The following is a 15,334-nucleotide window of genomic DNA, read 5'->3' as shown; positions in this document are numbered from 1 at the left end:
TAAATGAAAAAATTAAATAGCAGAAAAAAATTTCTACCACTTTGTTCCATTTATATGTAGTTCAACCCATGCAAAGCTAACTGCTTTATTATTTAGGGACACATAGACACTTTTAAAAACTGAAAATGAAATACAAAGGTTAGTGGTTAGCCCCGTAATTGTAAGAGGATGTAATTAGGCAGGATTTCCAAAGGGCTTCCAAGATAGTGGTAACATTCTATTTTTTTTTAGCTGTGTGATGGACTAATGGGTATTTGTTCTATTATTTTCTTTTAGACTACATGTATGTATTTTCTGTATTCCTTTTTATTTTGATTTTGAAACTTTATGTGATAGGTAATAGCAGAGAAGCAAAAGAGAAGTATATTCTGAGGAGGAAGAGAGTCCCCTCATTATGAAGAAGGCAGGTTTCCTTGATTAGTGGGCATATGAGCCAGGCTATAAAAGGCACCTGGGATTTAGGCATGAGGCAGTTAATTGGGGATAAGAAGGGAAGGAGTTATCTGTGTGAGAATTAAGGTGTGGATGGTGTTCAGGGAACATCAACTTATAGAGTCTGAATGGAATAGCTTAGCTATTTGTCCAATATCCAGAAATTTCCTTAAAGTTAGTTTAGGTCAATTTGAAGGTCATTTCTTTCCTGAAATTCCTTTCTATTTTGTTCCTCAAGTTCTTACTGTGTTGTATTTCATGTTTGGATATTTTTCATTGTAGAATGGGAAGCCATGAGGCATTTTCTTTATTGTGGGAGTTTACAGATAGGGCCAGAGGTGGAAGTATGCTTTAGGGAATAGCTAAGCAAGACCAAAGGGCAGAGAACAGAGAATGGGTAAATAGTTCAGGCAAAGGATGATCCAGGCTGAGCTGACTGGGAGTTGTAGGAAGGGAGATGAGGGTCTGGGTTTTTAAGGCTGCCTGAGGGAGAACTGATGACTGGGGGAACTGGGTAGTTGGTAAATTGTGGAGGGTAGAAGAAGGAAGGATGTTAGGATATTTCATGGTTTGCAGATTGGATTTCATCATGACAAGAAGGCTAGGCCTTTATGGGTAGAGGTTCCTGAAAGAGAATTATGTAGCTCTTGTAGGGATCAGAGCAATGGTACGCAGGTCAAGTGTTGAGGCAGGAGATCAACAGGAGAAAAGAGAATCTGGAACCATTCAAAGAGAAGCAATAACAGAAATAAGGGGAGTGAGTGAGTGCCTCAGGCTCACAGAGTGAAAGGCCAGTTGTGAAACCTTGAGCTCTGCCTATATTTCTGGGGAAGAGGAGATAGGGGAAATGCTAAAATAATAATAACAAAATAATTTAAAAAATAAAGAATGGCTACATAGCTTGACACCTGGAGAAGTGTCAGAGAAGCCCAACATTGGGTGCTAAACAGTGTTCATTGCTTTGCAGAGCAGGAGAATGATGATGCATTTCTATTCCATCCACTGTGCCTTATATGTGGGGTTAAAGAAAAAGTCAGAAAGTTGGATAGAAAATGATTCTGCTGTTTGTTTCATTTACCACATGACTGAGCTGTCATTTGTCTCCCTTTTAAACGAGAAAATCTTAATCATAATTTTCTATGATTTAAATGCAGTCAGTTATTTAAAGGTACGTAAATGTGACACACTTCAGGAAGATTTGTGCTTGACTTAGGCACTAAGACAAAGTGTCAGAGTAAATCACTAAAAATTGAAGACATGATAGTCTGTGGGATGTGGCAAATCAGTGTCACAGCTACAGAGTGTATCACCAGGGAGACTTCAGAAAGAAATACAGGAACAGCTTGATGCAGGAAATGGACTTTTTGGAATTTGGTCTGTTGTCACCTGATGCCATGTGGCGATCCAATAGCAGTGCTGTGTTACTGGCATAATTGATGTTGGAATTCAGAAAACTTTGAGCCTTTTGGCCATATTTGAATATGTTCCTTGGTGTCTGTGGGGAGCTGTAGTTCCCTAGCTACTGCCCTTTATTAAACACTTTCCTTTGTCAGGCTCTTTGCTTCTGCCCTCTAGAAGTTTACAATTGAAAACTGTACAGTTGACCCTTGACACCCAAAACTTAACATTAACAGTCAAAACATATTTGATATGCTATGTATTGTATACTCTTACTCTACAACAAAGTAAGCTAGAGAAAAGAAAATATCAAGAAAATAATAAAAGAAAATATATTTAATATTCACTAAGTGGAAGTGCTCATCATAAAGGGTCTTCATCTTTGTCAACTTCATGTTGAATAAGCTGAGGAGGAGGAAGAAGAGGTTGGTATTGCTGTCTCAGGGGTAACAGAGGCAGAAAGGGTAGAGGAGGTGGCAGAGGAGGCAGGAGAGGCAGGCACTCTCAGTGGTTAACTTTAATTGGAAAAACTCCACGTGTAGGTGGACCCTCACAGATCAAACTTGCGCTGTTCAAGAGTCAAGTGTACAGGGCAAAGAAACGAGGTAAGAATGACAGTGAAAATTCCAAATAGTTCTTAGTTTTTTTCTGACACCATCTCTAACTCATATGAGGATTATTTGACTTATTTTTTTGCTATTAGCTTAAGTTTACCAATGATACATTTGACATCTGAAGGAAATGAATTGTTTCGTTATCCAGACTTGTATGTTTTATGTTTATCTTTTTTTAAAAAAAAAAAAGAAAAAGAAAAAGAAAAAAAAAAGTCTTCCCTGTTGAGTTGTTTTTGAAATCATTTAATCTGTACGGGTTTAAAGCAGTTCTTTTAATTTGTAGATAACTTGAAAAAATAAATAATTCTATGTTAGTCAGAGAGCTAGCATGGACACATTTCATATATGTCTTTAAAAATTCAAAATTAGTAGTTATTGAATGGTTACAAATGGGTAAATACAAAAGAAGCTATTTGTTCATTTTAGTTAACTGTCAGAATATGTCATTTTTTTTGAGAGAACAGTTTTTGCATCAGACGAAGAGAAGTTGGTTTTATATGTATATAACCTTATTTTTTCTCTTTGCCTCTTATTTTTAATGCTAAAAATTTAAATATATAACATATATGTATATAACCAAATATTTTCTCTTTGCCTCTTATTTTTTAATGCTAAAAAGTTAAAAAATAAGAAAAAATAAGATTAGAGTTCTTCTAGTCTAATTTTCTTATGCCAAAAGCTTAAATACAGAGACAGAGAAAGAATTTTATAAAAACTGATTTCTATGAGCAGACCTTGAGTTAATGTGGGCTCTAATTTTCCTTACTCAGATGTTTAGATTTGGAAGAGTCATCTCTACAATCAATAAATGTATAGATACATGGTAGTTTGGTAATCTGCTTTGTCTGTCTGTTTTCAGTTAGTGAATGAATGACTCAAAATTGATTAAATAAAGAAAGATTTTGTCATTTTCATCTAAACTCCTCCTTCAGGCCTTTGCAGGCCTCCCCTTGGGCAGTGTGTGCCTGGCCCATGCATTTCTCCTGTTTCACTGTAGGCAAACACCACTCATGAGTAAGCCACACATCACCCACACCGCAGTCCACCATTCCTTAGAGCCTCTGGACTTGATTGAATTCTTGCCTTTTCTCAAGCACTTCTCTAAACCTGGAATTCTTTTCTTACTTCATGTGGATCTCTTGTATTTTATCCATTTTTCAAGGCCCATTTCAAATCGCACCCCGCCAGGGAGCCTTTTCCAGTTGTCCTTCCTCTCCTAGAAGTAGTAGCTCTAGCAGAAATTTGCATATTCTTCTCATAGGGCATGTTTACTCCTCCTTTTAGTAAAGCCATCAGTATGTCTTTGAGAGCAGGGGCTCTGCGTTTGCCTCCTGTGCACACCCTCCTGGCTCTATCACCAGCCATGCCTACCATAGATATGGTGCACATGAAGAGTAAGAATGGGAACAAATTTATGAAGACTAATGGATGTGGGGACTGTCCTGGGAAGCCCTAGTACTTCTTCTTAGCTACAGGTCACCTCTGTGTCAGAGCATCATCGGAAGTAAATCAGGTTATGGCCAGATTGTGACAATCTTATAAATCGGGCTTGATTCAGAAGGCAGTGGAGAGCTGTTATTTTTCTACAAAACCTGTTTTTCAGTAAACTTTGTGTGTAATGATGTACATGATAAAAAAACTGCTTAAGAACAAATTAGTTTGGCTATGATACAAAGAATGAAGAGAGCAGTGCACAGGCTGTTTGCAGGAGTTAAGATGAGGAGAGCAGTGTAATATTTGATATGTGTTGCCATTTGAAGTAGATTGAGAGATTTATGCCTTGCTACATTTAAAAGCAAAAAGAGCCTGGCAAAGGGAAAACCGGAAAAAGAAAGTAGGAAAAATTAATATTCCAAAGAGCAAAAAATGGGATAAGATTGGGTAGCGACAGAGTCCAGATTCAAAAGTATGAAAGTGTGGTAAAATGTAAGAATAGAAATGTGTTTGTTTCTTTAAAAGCTGAAATTTAGCTAAAAAGGAAAGATTCTTAAATTGAAGAATCAAACTAAATACTTGAGACTAGAAATGCCTTTGTTTTTATGTTGTTATGTAATGTAATGACTGTACACATTCCTTCTTCTCCCCTGGTTAGTGGATCTCTTAGAGTTGAGTACAACAAATGAAATTTTCAAACAGCACAAGCTGAACCAAAATGACCAGCTCCTCAGTGTTCCAGATGTCATCAACTGTCTGACAACAACTTATGATGGACTTGAGCAAATGCATAAGGACCTGGTCAATGTTCCACTCTGTGTGGATATGTGTCTCAATTGGTTGCTCAATGTCTATGACACGTAAGTTTATATTTTTTCTCATTAAAATATAATAATTGAATGAAATATGTTAATGGAAAATGTCTGATTTTTAAGTGTATTTTTTAATAAGTGCTTTCAAATTACTTTCCCAGTGGAAATATTTATGTTTGTTGTTGAAAATGAATGATTTTACAATCATTGAACTCTTAACAAACGATAGAACAAAAAAGAATGTGTATCTTTCATTTTAAAATTTTGCTTCAATTTACAAAGACTGTCAAATTTATAGTATTCTTTGCCAAGAAGCTAGGGAAACAATATAGCTAAGTCCTACTTCCTTCTTGTTTCATAATGTCTCACAGTATTTCTTTTTTCAAAATAAAAAATCTTCTATTTATTGTTATGAATTAGAATAATTTATTAGCTCATAATAATCTGCTCTACAATCTTTGTAATCCAACTGAAGAGTGATTTGAATGGCAATGAACGAGATACTCTTTTAATATTCGCTTTATTTGCATAGTGGTTATGTGTGCGTGTGTGTATATATATATGGTGTTTTAAATAATTTATGCTACAGGACACTTTAATATCTGTCATTTAATTAGGTACTCACTGTTACATAAAGCACACTCACAACTCCCAGCATAACTCATTTGCCATTACTTTGGCCCTTTTGAAAACGACAGTGCATTTGTGAAGTAGTCAGTTCTAGAAAGACCTACTGTGGGCTGACATTTCTGAAACATTAGGAATTACTCATTGTTCTGGTAGGGGGTTGAAGTATGCAAAGATGAAATAAGAAAACTAGAACTGGGCCGGGCACGGTGGCTCATGCCTGTAATCCTTGGGAAGCCGAGGGGGGGGGGTGGATCACCTGAGGTTAGGAGTTCGAGACCAGCCTGACCAACATGGTGAAACCCCCTCTCTACTAAAAATACAAAAATTAGCCAGACATGGTGGCGGGCACCTGCAATCTCAGCTACTTGGGAGGCTGAGGCAGGAGAATCTCTTGAACCCAGGAGGCAAAGTTGTAGTGAGCTGAGATCGCACCACTCCACTCCAGTCTGGGTGACAGAGCCAGACTCTGTCTCAAAAAAAGAAAAGAAAACTAGAACTGTTGTTCTGAAATATTTATTACTTCTTTATGTTGGAAACATTCAGAATCCTCTCTTCTATCTTTTGAACCTGTGAGATAAATTATTGTTTACTATATTCACCCTACAGTGCTACAGAACACTAGAACTTATTCCCCCACCTATATGTAATTTTATATCAATTAATGAAACTTTCCCTATCCTCCTCTTGCTATTTTTTTAATTAGAAAAATATTTTCTATCTTTCAGTGTTCACAAATATCTTAATAAAGTCTTTCTAAATAATCAGCCATTGTGTGCTTGAGGGCTCTTAAGAAACTCACTGAAGCACGAGTCTCAGCTACCATAATGAATATGGGATTTACAGTATCCCTGTCCGATATTTTTTAGTACATTTCATTTTAATGCACATTTTAAGTTCTCCTAGGGTAAAATATTACCATTAGCCTTAATCCACCATTAAGTTGCTCTTTAATAATTTAAATCCTCAAAAGATACTTTTTCATAGTAAATTCACCAAAATAGTTGGACAAAGGTATTTTAACTACAAAGCCTGTAACTTAACTTTTACATCCCAGGAAAATTGCTAAATTCATAGAATACTTCGGAACTCCATTCAGTCCTACAGAATATGGTAGAGGTATACATCTTGAACTACCTTTTAAGGAAGAACTGGGGAAGAGGTTCAGTTGCCTTCTATTGTCCATGGCTCTGACATACTGTTTTGGTTTTCTGGGTCTGCCATAAGAAAGAATGATAGACTGAATGGCTTCAACAAGATAAATTTATTTCCTAAAAGTTCTAGACACTAAGAGTGTGAGATCCAGGTGCTGGCCAGGTTGAGTCTTTATGGAAGCCACTCTTTCTGGTCTGCAAATGGTCGTTTTCTCCCTGTGTCTTCACAAGATTTTTCCTTGTCTGCTGCATGCTCATCTCCTTTTCCTCTAAGGACACCAGTCATATCAAATTAAGACACACTCTAATGACCCCATTTTAACTTAATTACATCTTTAAAGACCCTATCTCCAAATGCAGTCACATTCTGAGGTACTAGGAGTTAGGACCTTAACCTATAAATTTTAGGGGACACAGTTCAGGGCATAATGCACACATATGCTCTTTTCACCGGACAGCCTAAAGGGAATAGTGCCACTTGGTTGGGAGGAAGCAGTGTGTGAAATGGCATGATTCATATTCTAGGGAGTTAAATGTTGGCACAGTTCCACTTCCCACCATCAAATGGGAATGTGGAAACTGCTACACTTTGCCACTATTTCCCATTTAGAAAGACAGTATCTCAAAATTTCTCATTTTTCATTTCAAAGGAAAAAAAAAATCTTTCAGGACTAATCTCCCTTCTATGCAAAAGAAAGATGGCAAAGACCATGCTGGATCAGAATGGTGCACATTCAATGTAGCTTTCTATCTTGGAGAAGAGTATTGGGGATTAATCTATGGAAAAAACAGTTACTCTTATGACAGTAGTGTCAGATGGCCAGAGCTGGTTGCCCAGGTTTCTCTAACAACCGTGATTTATTTTTTAATCTAAGTAATAGTTATTAACTCTTTTCAACCAATAATTTTGAGAATCAGATAGAAATTACTATCTGCCCTCCAATTAGGACATTACAGACTCATACATCTGTGAATCTGAGGAATGGTACCTTGTTCTAACATTTCTATTCATTCAGCCATCCTGACATTCACTCACTAATCATATATCCGTGGCTGCCTTCCTTCCTGTCATGTGATATAGCCAGAACTGGTGTTTTCAGCTTCAGCCAGCTCTTGATAATGAGTGATGCACACGCAGATCACAGAATTCTCAAAGTAGAAGGATTTGGGGATCTTTAATTCTGCCCTTTTCTCTTTACTAATTGAAAACCTTACCCAGTGAGACAGGAGAATTTATCTACCTATTACATATTAGTCATAATTAAAGAACTAATATTCAGAATCTTTTGATAATCATTTGATTATTCTTATTATATTGCCATATCTAGGAAACATAGTACTTTAAGTAAACAGTTTTTTTTTTCCAATTTTAACATGTACCCACCTCCTGATATTCTGAACTTTGTAAAAAAAATTTCTTTTCATCTGTCGTGGATAACAATAATTCAGATTTTTGGTTCTGGTTGCTGTGTGGGTTGGCAGCTACTTAACATTGGCATCTTAATTTTTCATCTGAAAAATTGAAATTGAAATAAAAATATCCACTCTGCTTACCACACAAAAGGTGATTATGAAGGGCAAATGAAGTAATATATTTAAAAAGTACTTTATAAAGATAAAATTGATTTCATTTATGAATTTGCAGCCTCAGTCATCTTCCCAGATTAAAAGGTCTTAATTTCACAATCTTCCTTCTGGCTTTAATGGACATCAAAAGTGTTTAAATCATGGTATAAAGCAATAGTCTGGAGTACTTGGTTTAAATATGGTTTTTTCCTACCAAAAATATTAACCTCATTTGCTGCAGGGTCATTTTTTCCACTGTTCCAAAGGTGATATAATTTTATAAAGTAAATGTCTTTACAGTTAAACCAACTTAAAGAGTTGCCTATGAAAACTATCAGGAGACTAAATATTTCAACACTGGACTATGTCACTCACTAATATATTTTACTGTGTCCCTCTTGTCTCTCACATCCAGGTAGCTCATTTACGTCAATGTCCTTTATTGTCTGGTCCCACGTAACTGTACAGTTTGGTCAACCAGTTAACCTTGATGCAAGTCTCTGTCCCACCTGAGTACATCTTATTTGTTTGTTTTGGTTTTGGTTTTTTTCAGACAGTCTCACTCTGTCACCAGGCTGGAGTGCAGTGGCGCGATCTCAGCTCACTACAACCTCCGACTCCCTGGTTCAAGCGATTTTCCTGCCTCAGCCTCTCGAGTAGCTGGGATTACAGGCACGCACCACCACGCCCAGCTAATTTTTGTATTTTTAGTAGAGATGGGATTTCACCATGTTGGCCAGGATGGTCTCGATCTCCTGACCTCTTGATCTGCCCACCTCGGCCTCTCAAAGTGCTGAGATTACAGTCATGAGCCACCACGCCCGGCCTGAACGTGTCTTATCTCTGATGCTCACACCCCTGCCTCTATGCCTTTGCTCAGGCTTTCTCTGTGATACTTTACTTTCTCCTACTTGGGACAGTCATGCCATGATATACCTTCTATGTCTGATTTTAGGTTTATCTTCTCTGTCACATGTTGAAAAACTAATGACTATGTATTAGTATAGACTACATAGTCAAACTACGTAATGACTATGTATCACATGACTACATATTACTAATGATAGACAGCCACAATCATCTTGTACTTGATTTTTGATTTCCATACATAAAGGATTGTCTCATGTTTTCTAGTTGTGTTCTTATCTTACCTTCCTCAGCTAGTGTGTGAGTTCATCTGGGGTAGGAATTATGTCTTCTACTTTTCTCTTGGTCCAACAGTACACAGAGCAATGCCGGTATCACAGTAAGCCTTCGTAACTGGTGATGGTGTGATGACTGGGTGATTGACAGTGTCAGTTGTCTTCCTGATGATATTCCTTTCTTTCTTTCTTTTTTTTTTATCTTTTTTTTTTTTTTTTTTTATACTTTAAGTTCTAGGGTACATGTGCATAATGTGCAGTTTGTTACATATGTATACTTGTGCCATGTTGGTGTGCTGCACCCATCAACTTGTCAGCACCCATCAACTCATCATTTACATCAGGTATAACTCCCAATGCAATCCCTCCCCCCTCCCCGCTCCCCGTGATAGGCTCCGGTGTGTGATATTCCCCTTTCTGAGTCCAAATGATCTCATTGTTCAGTTCCCATCTATGAGTGAGAACATGCAGTGTTTGGTTTTCTGTTCTTGCGATAGTTTGCTGAGAATGATGGTTTCCAGCTGCATCCATCTCCCTTCAAAGGACACAAACTCATCCTTTTTTATGGCTGTGTAGTATTCCATGGTGTATATGTACCACATTTTCTTAATCCACTCTGTCACTGATGGACATTTGGGTTGGTTCCAAGTCTTTGCTATTGTGAATAGTGCCGCAATAAACATACATGTGCATGTGTCTTCATAGCAGCATGATTTATAATCCTTTGGGTATATACCCGGTAATGGGATGGCTGGGTCATATGGTACTTCTATTTCTAGATCCTTGAGGAATCACCATACTGTTTTCCATAATGGTTGAACTAGTTTACAATCTCACCAACAGTGTAAAAGTGTTCCTATTTCTCCACATCCTCTCCAGCACCTGTTGTTTCCTGACTTTTTAATGATTGCCATTCTAACTGGTGTGAGATGGTATCTCATTGTGGTTTTGATTTGCATTTCTCTGATGGCCAGTGATGATGAGCATTTTTTCATGGAACTCTTGGCTGTATGAATGTCTTCTTTTGAGAAATGACTGTTCTATCCTTTTCCCACTTTTTGATGGGGTTGTTTGTTTTTTTTTTTCTTGTATTTGTTTGAGTTCTTTGTAGGTTCTGGATATTAGCCCTTTGTCTGATGAGTAGATTGCAAAAATTTTCTCCCATTCTATAGGTTGCCTGTTCACTCTGATGGTAGTTTCTTTTGCTGTGCAGAAGCTCTTTAGTTTAATGAGATCCCATTTGTCAATTTTGGCTTTTGTTGCCATTGCTTTTGGTGTTTTAGACATGAAGTCCTTGCCCATGCCTATGTCCTGAATGGTATTACCTAGGTTTTCTTCTAGGGTTTTTATGGTTTTAGGTCTAACATTTAAGTCTCTAATCCATCTTGAATTAATTTTCGTATAAGGAGTAAAGAAAGGATCCAGTTTCAGCTTTCTACTTATGGCTAGTCAATTTTCCCAGCACCATTTATTAAATAGGGAATCCTTTCCCCATTTCTTTTTTTTCTCAGATTTATCAAAAATCAGATGGCTGTAGATGTGTGGTATTATTTCTGAGGACTCTGTTCTGTTCCATTGGTCTATATCTCTGTTTTGGTACCAGTACCATGCTGTTTTGGTTACTGTAGCCTTGTAGTATAGTTTGAAGTCAGGTAGCGTGATGCCTCCTGCTTTGTTCTTTTGACTTAGGATTTTCTTGGAGATGCGGGCTCCTTTTTGGTTCCATATGAACTTTAAAGCAGTTTTTTCCAATTCTGTGAAGAAAGTCATTGGTAGCTTGCTGGGGATGGCATTGAATCTATAAATTACCTTGGGCAGTATGGCTATTTTCACGATATTGATTCTTCCTATCCATGAGCATGGTATGTTCTTCCATTTGTTTGTGTCCTCTTTGATTTCACTGAGCAGAGGTTTGTAGTTCTCCTTGAAGAGGTCCTTTACATCCCTTGTAAGTTGGATTCCTAGGTATTTTATTCTCTTTGAAGCAATTGTGAATGGAAGTTCATTCATGATTTGGCTCTCTGTTTGTCTGTTACTGGTGTATAAGAATGCTTGTTGTTTTTGCACATTAATTTTGTATCCTGAGACTTTGCTGAAGTTTCTTATCAGCTTAAGGAGATTTTGGGCTGAGACAATGGGGTTTTTTAATATACAATCATGTCATCTGCAAAGAGAGACAATTTGACTTCTTCTTTTCCTAACTGAATACCCTTGTTTTCTTTCTCTTGCCTGATTGTCCTAGCCAGAACTTCCAACACTATGTTGAATAGGAGTGGTGAGAGAGGGCATCCCTGTCTTGTGCCAGTTTTCAAAGGGAATTTTTCCAGTTTTTGCCCATTCAGTATGATATTGGCTGTGGGTTTGTCATAAATAGCTCTTATTATTTTGAGATATGTTCCATCAATACCGAATTTATTGAGCGTTTTTAGCATGAAGGGCTGTTGAATTTTGTCAAAGGCCTTTTCTGCATCTATTGAGATAATCATGTGGTTTTTGTCTTTGGTTCTGTTTATATGCTGGATTACGTTTATTGATTTGCATATGTTGAACCAGCCTTGCATCCCAGGGATGAAGCCAACTTGATCATGGTGGATAAGCTTTTTGATGTGCTGCTGGATCCGGTTTGCCAGTATTTTATTGAGGATTTTTGCATCGATGTTCATCAGGGATATTGGTCTAAAATTCTCTTTTTTTGTTATGTCTCTGCCAGGCTTTGGTATCAGGATGATGTTGGCCTCATAAAATGAGTTAGGGAGGATTCCCTCTTTTTCTATTGATTGGAATAGTTTCAGAAGGAATGGTACCAGCTCCTCTTTGTACCTCTGGTAGAATTCAGCTGTGAATCCATCTGGTCCTGGACTTTTATTGGTTGGTAGGCTATTAATTATTGCCTCAATTTCAGAGCCTGCTATTGGTCTATTCAGGGATTCAGCTTCTTCCTGGTTTAGTCTTGGGACAGTGTAAGTGTCCAGGAAATTATCCATTTCTTCTAGATTTTCTAGTTTATTTGCGTAGAGGTGTTTATAGTATTCTCTGATGGTAGTTTGTATTTCTGTGGGGTCGGTGGTGATATCCCCTTTATCATTTTTTATTGCATCTATTTGATTCTTCTCTCTTTTCTTCTTTATTAGTCTTGCTAGCGGTCTGTCAATTTTGTTGATCTTTTCAAAAAACCAACTCCTGGATTCATTGATTTTTTGGAGGGTTTTTTGTGTCTCTATCTCCTTCAGTTCTGCTCTGATCTTAGTTATTTCTTGCCTTCTGCTAGCTTTCGAATGTGTTTGCTCTTGCTTCTCTAGTTCTTTTAATTGTGATGTTAGAGTGTTAATTTTAGATCTTTCAATCTTTCTCTTGTGGGCATTTAGTGCTATAAATTTCCCTCTACACACTGCTTTAAATGTGTCCCAGAGATTCTGGTATGTTGTATCTTTGTTCTCATTGGTTTCAAAGAACATCTTTATTTCTGCCTTCATTTCGTTGTGTACCCAGTAGTCATTCAGGAGCAGGTTATTCAGTTTCCATGTAGTTGAGCGGTTTTGAGTTTCTTAGTCCTGAGTTCTAGTTTGATTGCACTGTGGTCTGAGAGATCGTTTGTTATAATTTCTGTTCGTGTACATTTGCTGAGGAGTGCTTTACTTCCAATTATGTGGTCAATTTTGGAATAAGTGTGATGTGGTGCTGAGAAGAATGTATATTCTGTTGATTTGGGGTGGAGAGTTCTGTAGATGTCTATTAGGTCTGCTTGCTGTAGAGATGAGTTCAATTCCTGGATATCCTTGTTAACTTTCTGTCTCGTTGATCTGTGTAATGTTGACAGTGGAGTGTTGAAGTCTCCCATTATTATTGTATGGGAGTCTAAGTCTCTTTGTAAGTCTCTAAGGACTTGCTTTATGAATCTAGGTGCTCCTGTATTGGGTGCATATATATTTAGGATAGTTAGCACTTCCTGTTGAATTGATCCCTTTACCATTATGTAATGGCCTTCTTTGTCTCTTTTGATCTTTGATGGTTTAAAGTCTGTTTTATCAGAGACTAGTATTGCAAACCCTGCTTTTTTTTTTTATCCATTTGCTTGGTAGATCTTCCTCCATCCCTCTATTTTGAGCCTATGTATGTCTCTGCATGTGAGATGGGTCTCCTGAATACAGCAAACTGATGGATCTTGACTCTTTATCCAGTTTGCCAGTCTGTGTCTTTTAATTGGAGCATTTAGTCCATTTACATTTAAGGTTAATATTGTTATGTGTGAACTTGATCCTGTCATTATGATATTAACTGGTTATTTTGCTCATTAGTTGATGCAGTTTCTTCCTAGCCTCGATGGTCTTTACATTTTGGCATGTTTTTGCAATGGCTGTACCATTTGTTCCTTTCCATGTTTAGTGCTTCCTTCAGGGTCTCTTGTAAGGCAGGCCTAGTGTGGTGACAAAATCTCTAAGCATTTGCTTATCTGTAAAGGATTTTATTTCTCCTTCACTTATGAAACTTAGTTTGGCTGGATATGAAATTCTGGGTTTAAAATTCTTTTCTTTAAGAATGTTGAATATTGTCCCCCACTCTCTTGTGACTTGTAGAGTTTCTGCCGAGAGATCTGCTGTTAGTCTGATGGGCTTCCCTTTGTGGGTAACCCAACCTTTCTCTCTGGCTGCCCTTAAGATTTTTTCCTTCATTTCCACTTTGGTGAATCTGGCAATTCTGTGTCTTGGAGTTGCTCTTCTCGAGGAGTTCTCTGTATCTTTTGTGTTGGCCTTCTCTGTATTTCTCCTGGATTTGAATGTTGGCCTGCCCTACTTTCAGGTTGGGGAATTTCCCATCCTGCAGATGATATCCTGAACGAGTGTTTTGGAGTGCAGTGGCCGGATCCCAGCTCACTGCAAGCTCCGCCTCCCGGGTTCCATTTCCTCCCCCCCTCACTTTCAGGCACCCCCGGCTAATCAAAGAGACGTAGATGTGGTCTTTTCTACATAATCCCCCGTCTCGGCCTACTTCTTGCAGGCTTTGTTCATTTCTTTTTCTTCTTTTTTCTTTAGATTTCTCTTCTCGCTTCATTTCATTCATTTGATCCTCAATCACTGATACTCTTTCTTCCAGTTGATCAAGTCGGTTACTGAAGCTTGTGCATTTGTCACATATTTCTCATGTCATGGTTTTCATCTCTTTCATTTCATTTATGGCCTTCTCTGCATTAATTATTCTGGTTGTCAATTCTTCCACTCTTTTTTCAAGATTTTTAGTTTCTTCGCGCTGGGTACGTAATTCCTCCTTTAGCTCTGAGATGTTTGATGGACTGAAGCCTTCTTCTCTCAACTCATCAAAGTCATTCTCCATCCAGCTTTGATCCGTTGCTGACGATGAGCTGCGATCCTTTGGAGGGGGAGATGCGCTCTTATTTTTTGAATTTCCAGCTTTTCTGCCCTGCTTTTTCCCCATCTTTGTGGTTTTATCTGCCTCTGGTCTTTGATGATGGTGACGTAATGATGGAGTTTTGGTGTGGGTGTCCTTCCTTTTTGTTAGTTTTCCTTCTAACAGTCTGGACCCTCAGCTGTAGGTCAGTTGGAGATTGCTTGAGGTCCACTGCAACCCTGTTTGCCTGGGTGTCAGCAGCAGAGGCTGCAGAAGATAGAATACTGCTGAATAGTGAGTGTACTTGTCTGATTCTTGCTTTGGAAGCTTCCTCTCAGGGGTGTACCCCACTGTGTGAGGTGTGGGGTGTTGGTCTGCCCCTAGTGGAGGATGTCTCCCAGTTAGGCTACTCAGGGGTCAGGGACCCACTTGAGCAGGCAGTCTGTCTGTTCTCAGATCTCAGCCGTCGTGTTGGGAGATCCACCGCTCTATTCAAAGCTGTCAGACAGAGTCGCTTGCGTCTGCAGAGGTTTCTGCTGCTTTGTTGTTGTTGTTGTTGTTGTTGTTTTTAGCTGTGTCCTGTCCCCAGAGGTGGAGTCTACAGAGACTGGCAGGCCTCCTTGAACTGCTGTGAGCTCCACCCAGTTCGATCTTCCCAGGGCTTTGTTTACCTACTTAAGCCTCAGCAATGGCGGGTGCCCCTCCCCCAGCCTCGCTGCTGCCTTGTGGTTAGATCGCAGACTGCTGTGCTAGCAATGAGGAAGGCTCCATGGGCATGGGACCCTCCCGGCCAGGTGTGGGATATAATCTCC

The 15,334-nt window shown here is 38.4% G+C and overlaps 1 protein-coding gene across 10 annotated transcripts in view; it reads left to right on the top strand.

The window, feature by feature from the left end:
- Positions 1–15,334, top strand: part of UTRN (utrophin) — a 576,638-nt gene that overhangs the window by 494,149 nt on the left and 67,155 nt on the right. For all 10 annotated transcript variants that reach the window (XM_050787306.1, XM_050787309.1, XM_050787310.1 and 7 more), the window contains one exon: positions 4,537–4,738. In XM_050787306.1, the coding sequence (XP_050643263.1) occupies positions 4,537–4,738 (202 nt within the window). The remainder of the gene's footprint in view (positions 1–4,536; positions 4,739–15,334) is intronic.

This window comes from Macaca thibetana, chromosome 4, assembly GCF_024542745.1.
Source record: "Macaca thibetana thibetana isolate TM-01 chromosome 4, ASM2454274v1, whole genome shotgun sequence".
NCBI classification, from domain to species: domain Eukaryota; kingdom Metazoa; phylum Chordata; class Mammalia; order Primates; family Cercopithecidae; genus Macaca; species Macaca thibetana.
This window is presented reverse-complemented; position numbering and strand designations above follow the sequence as displayed.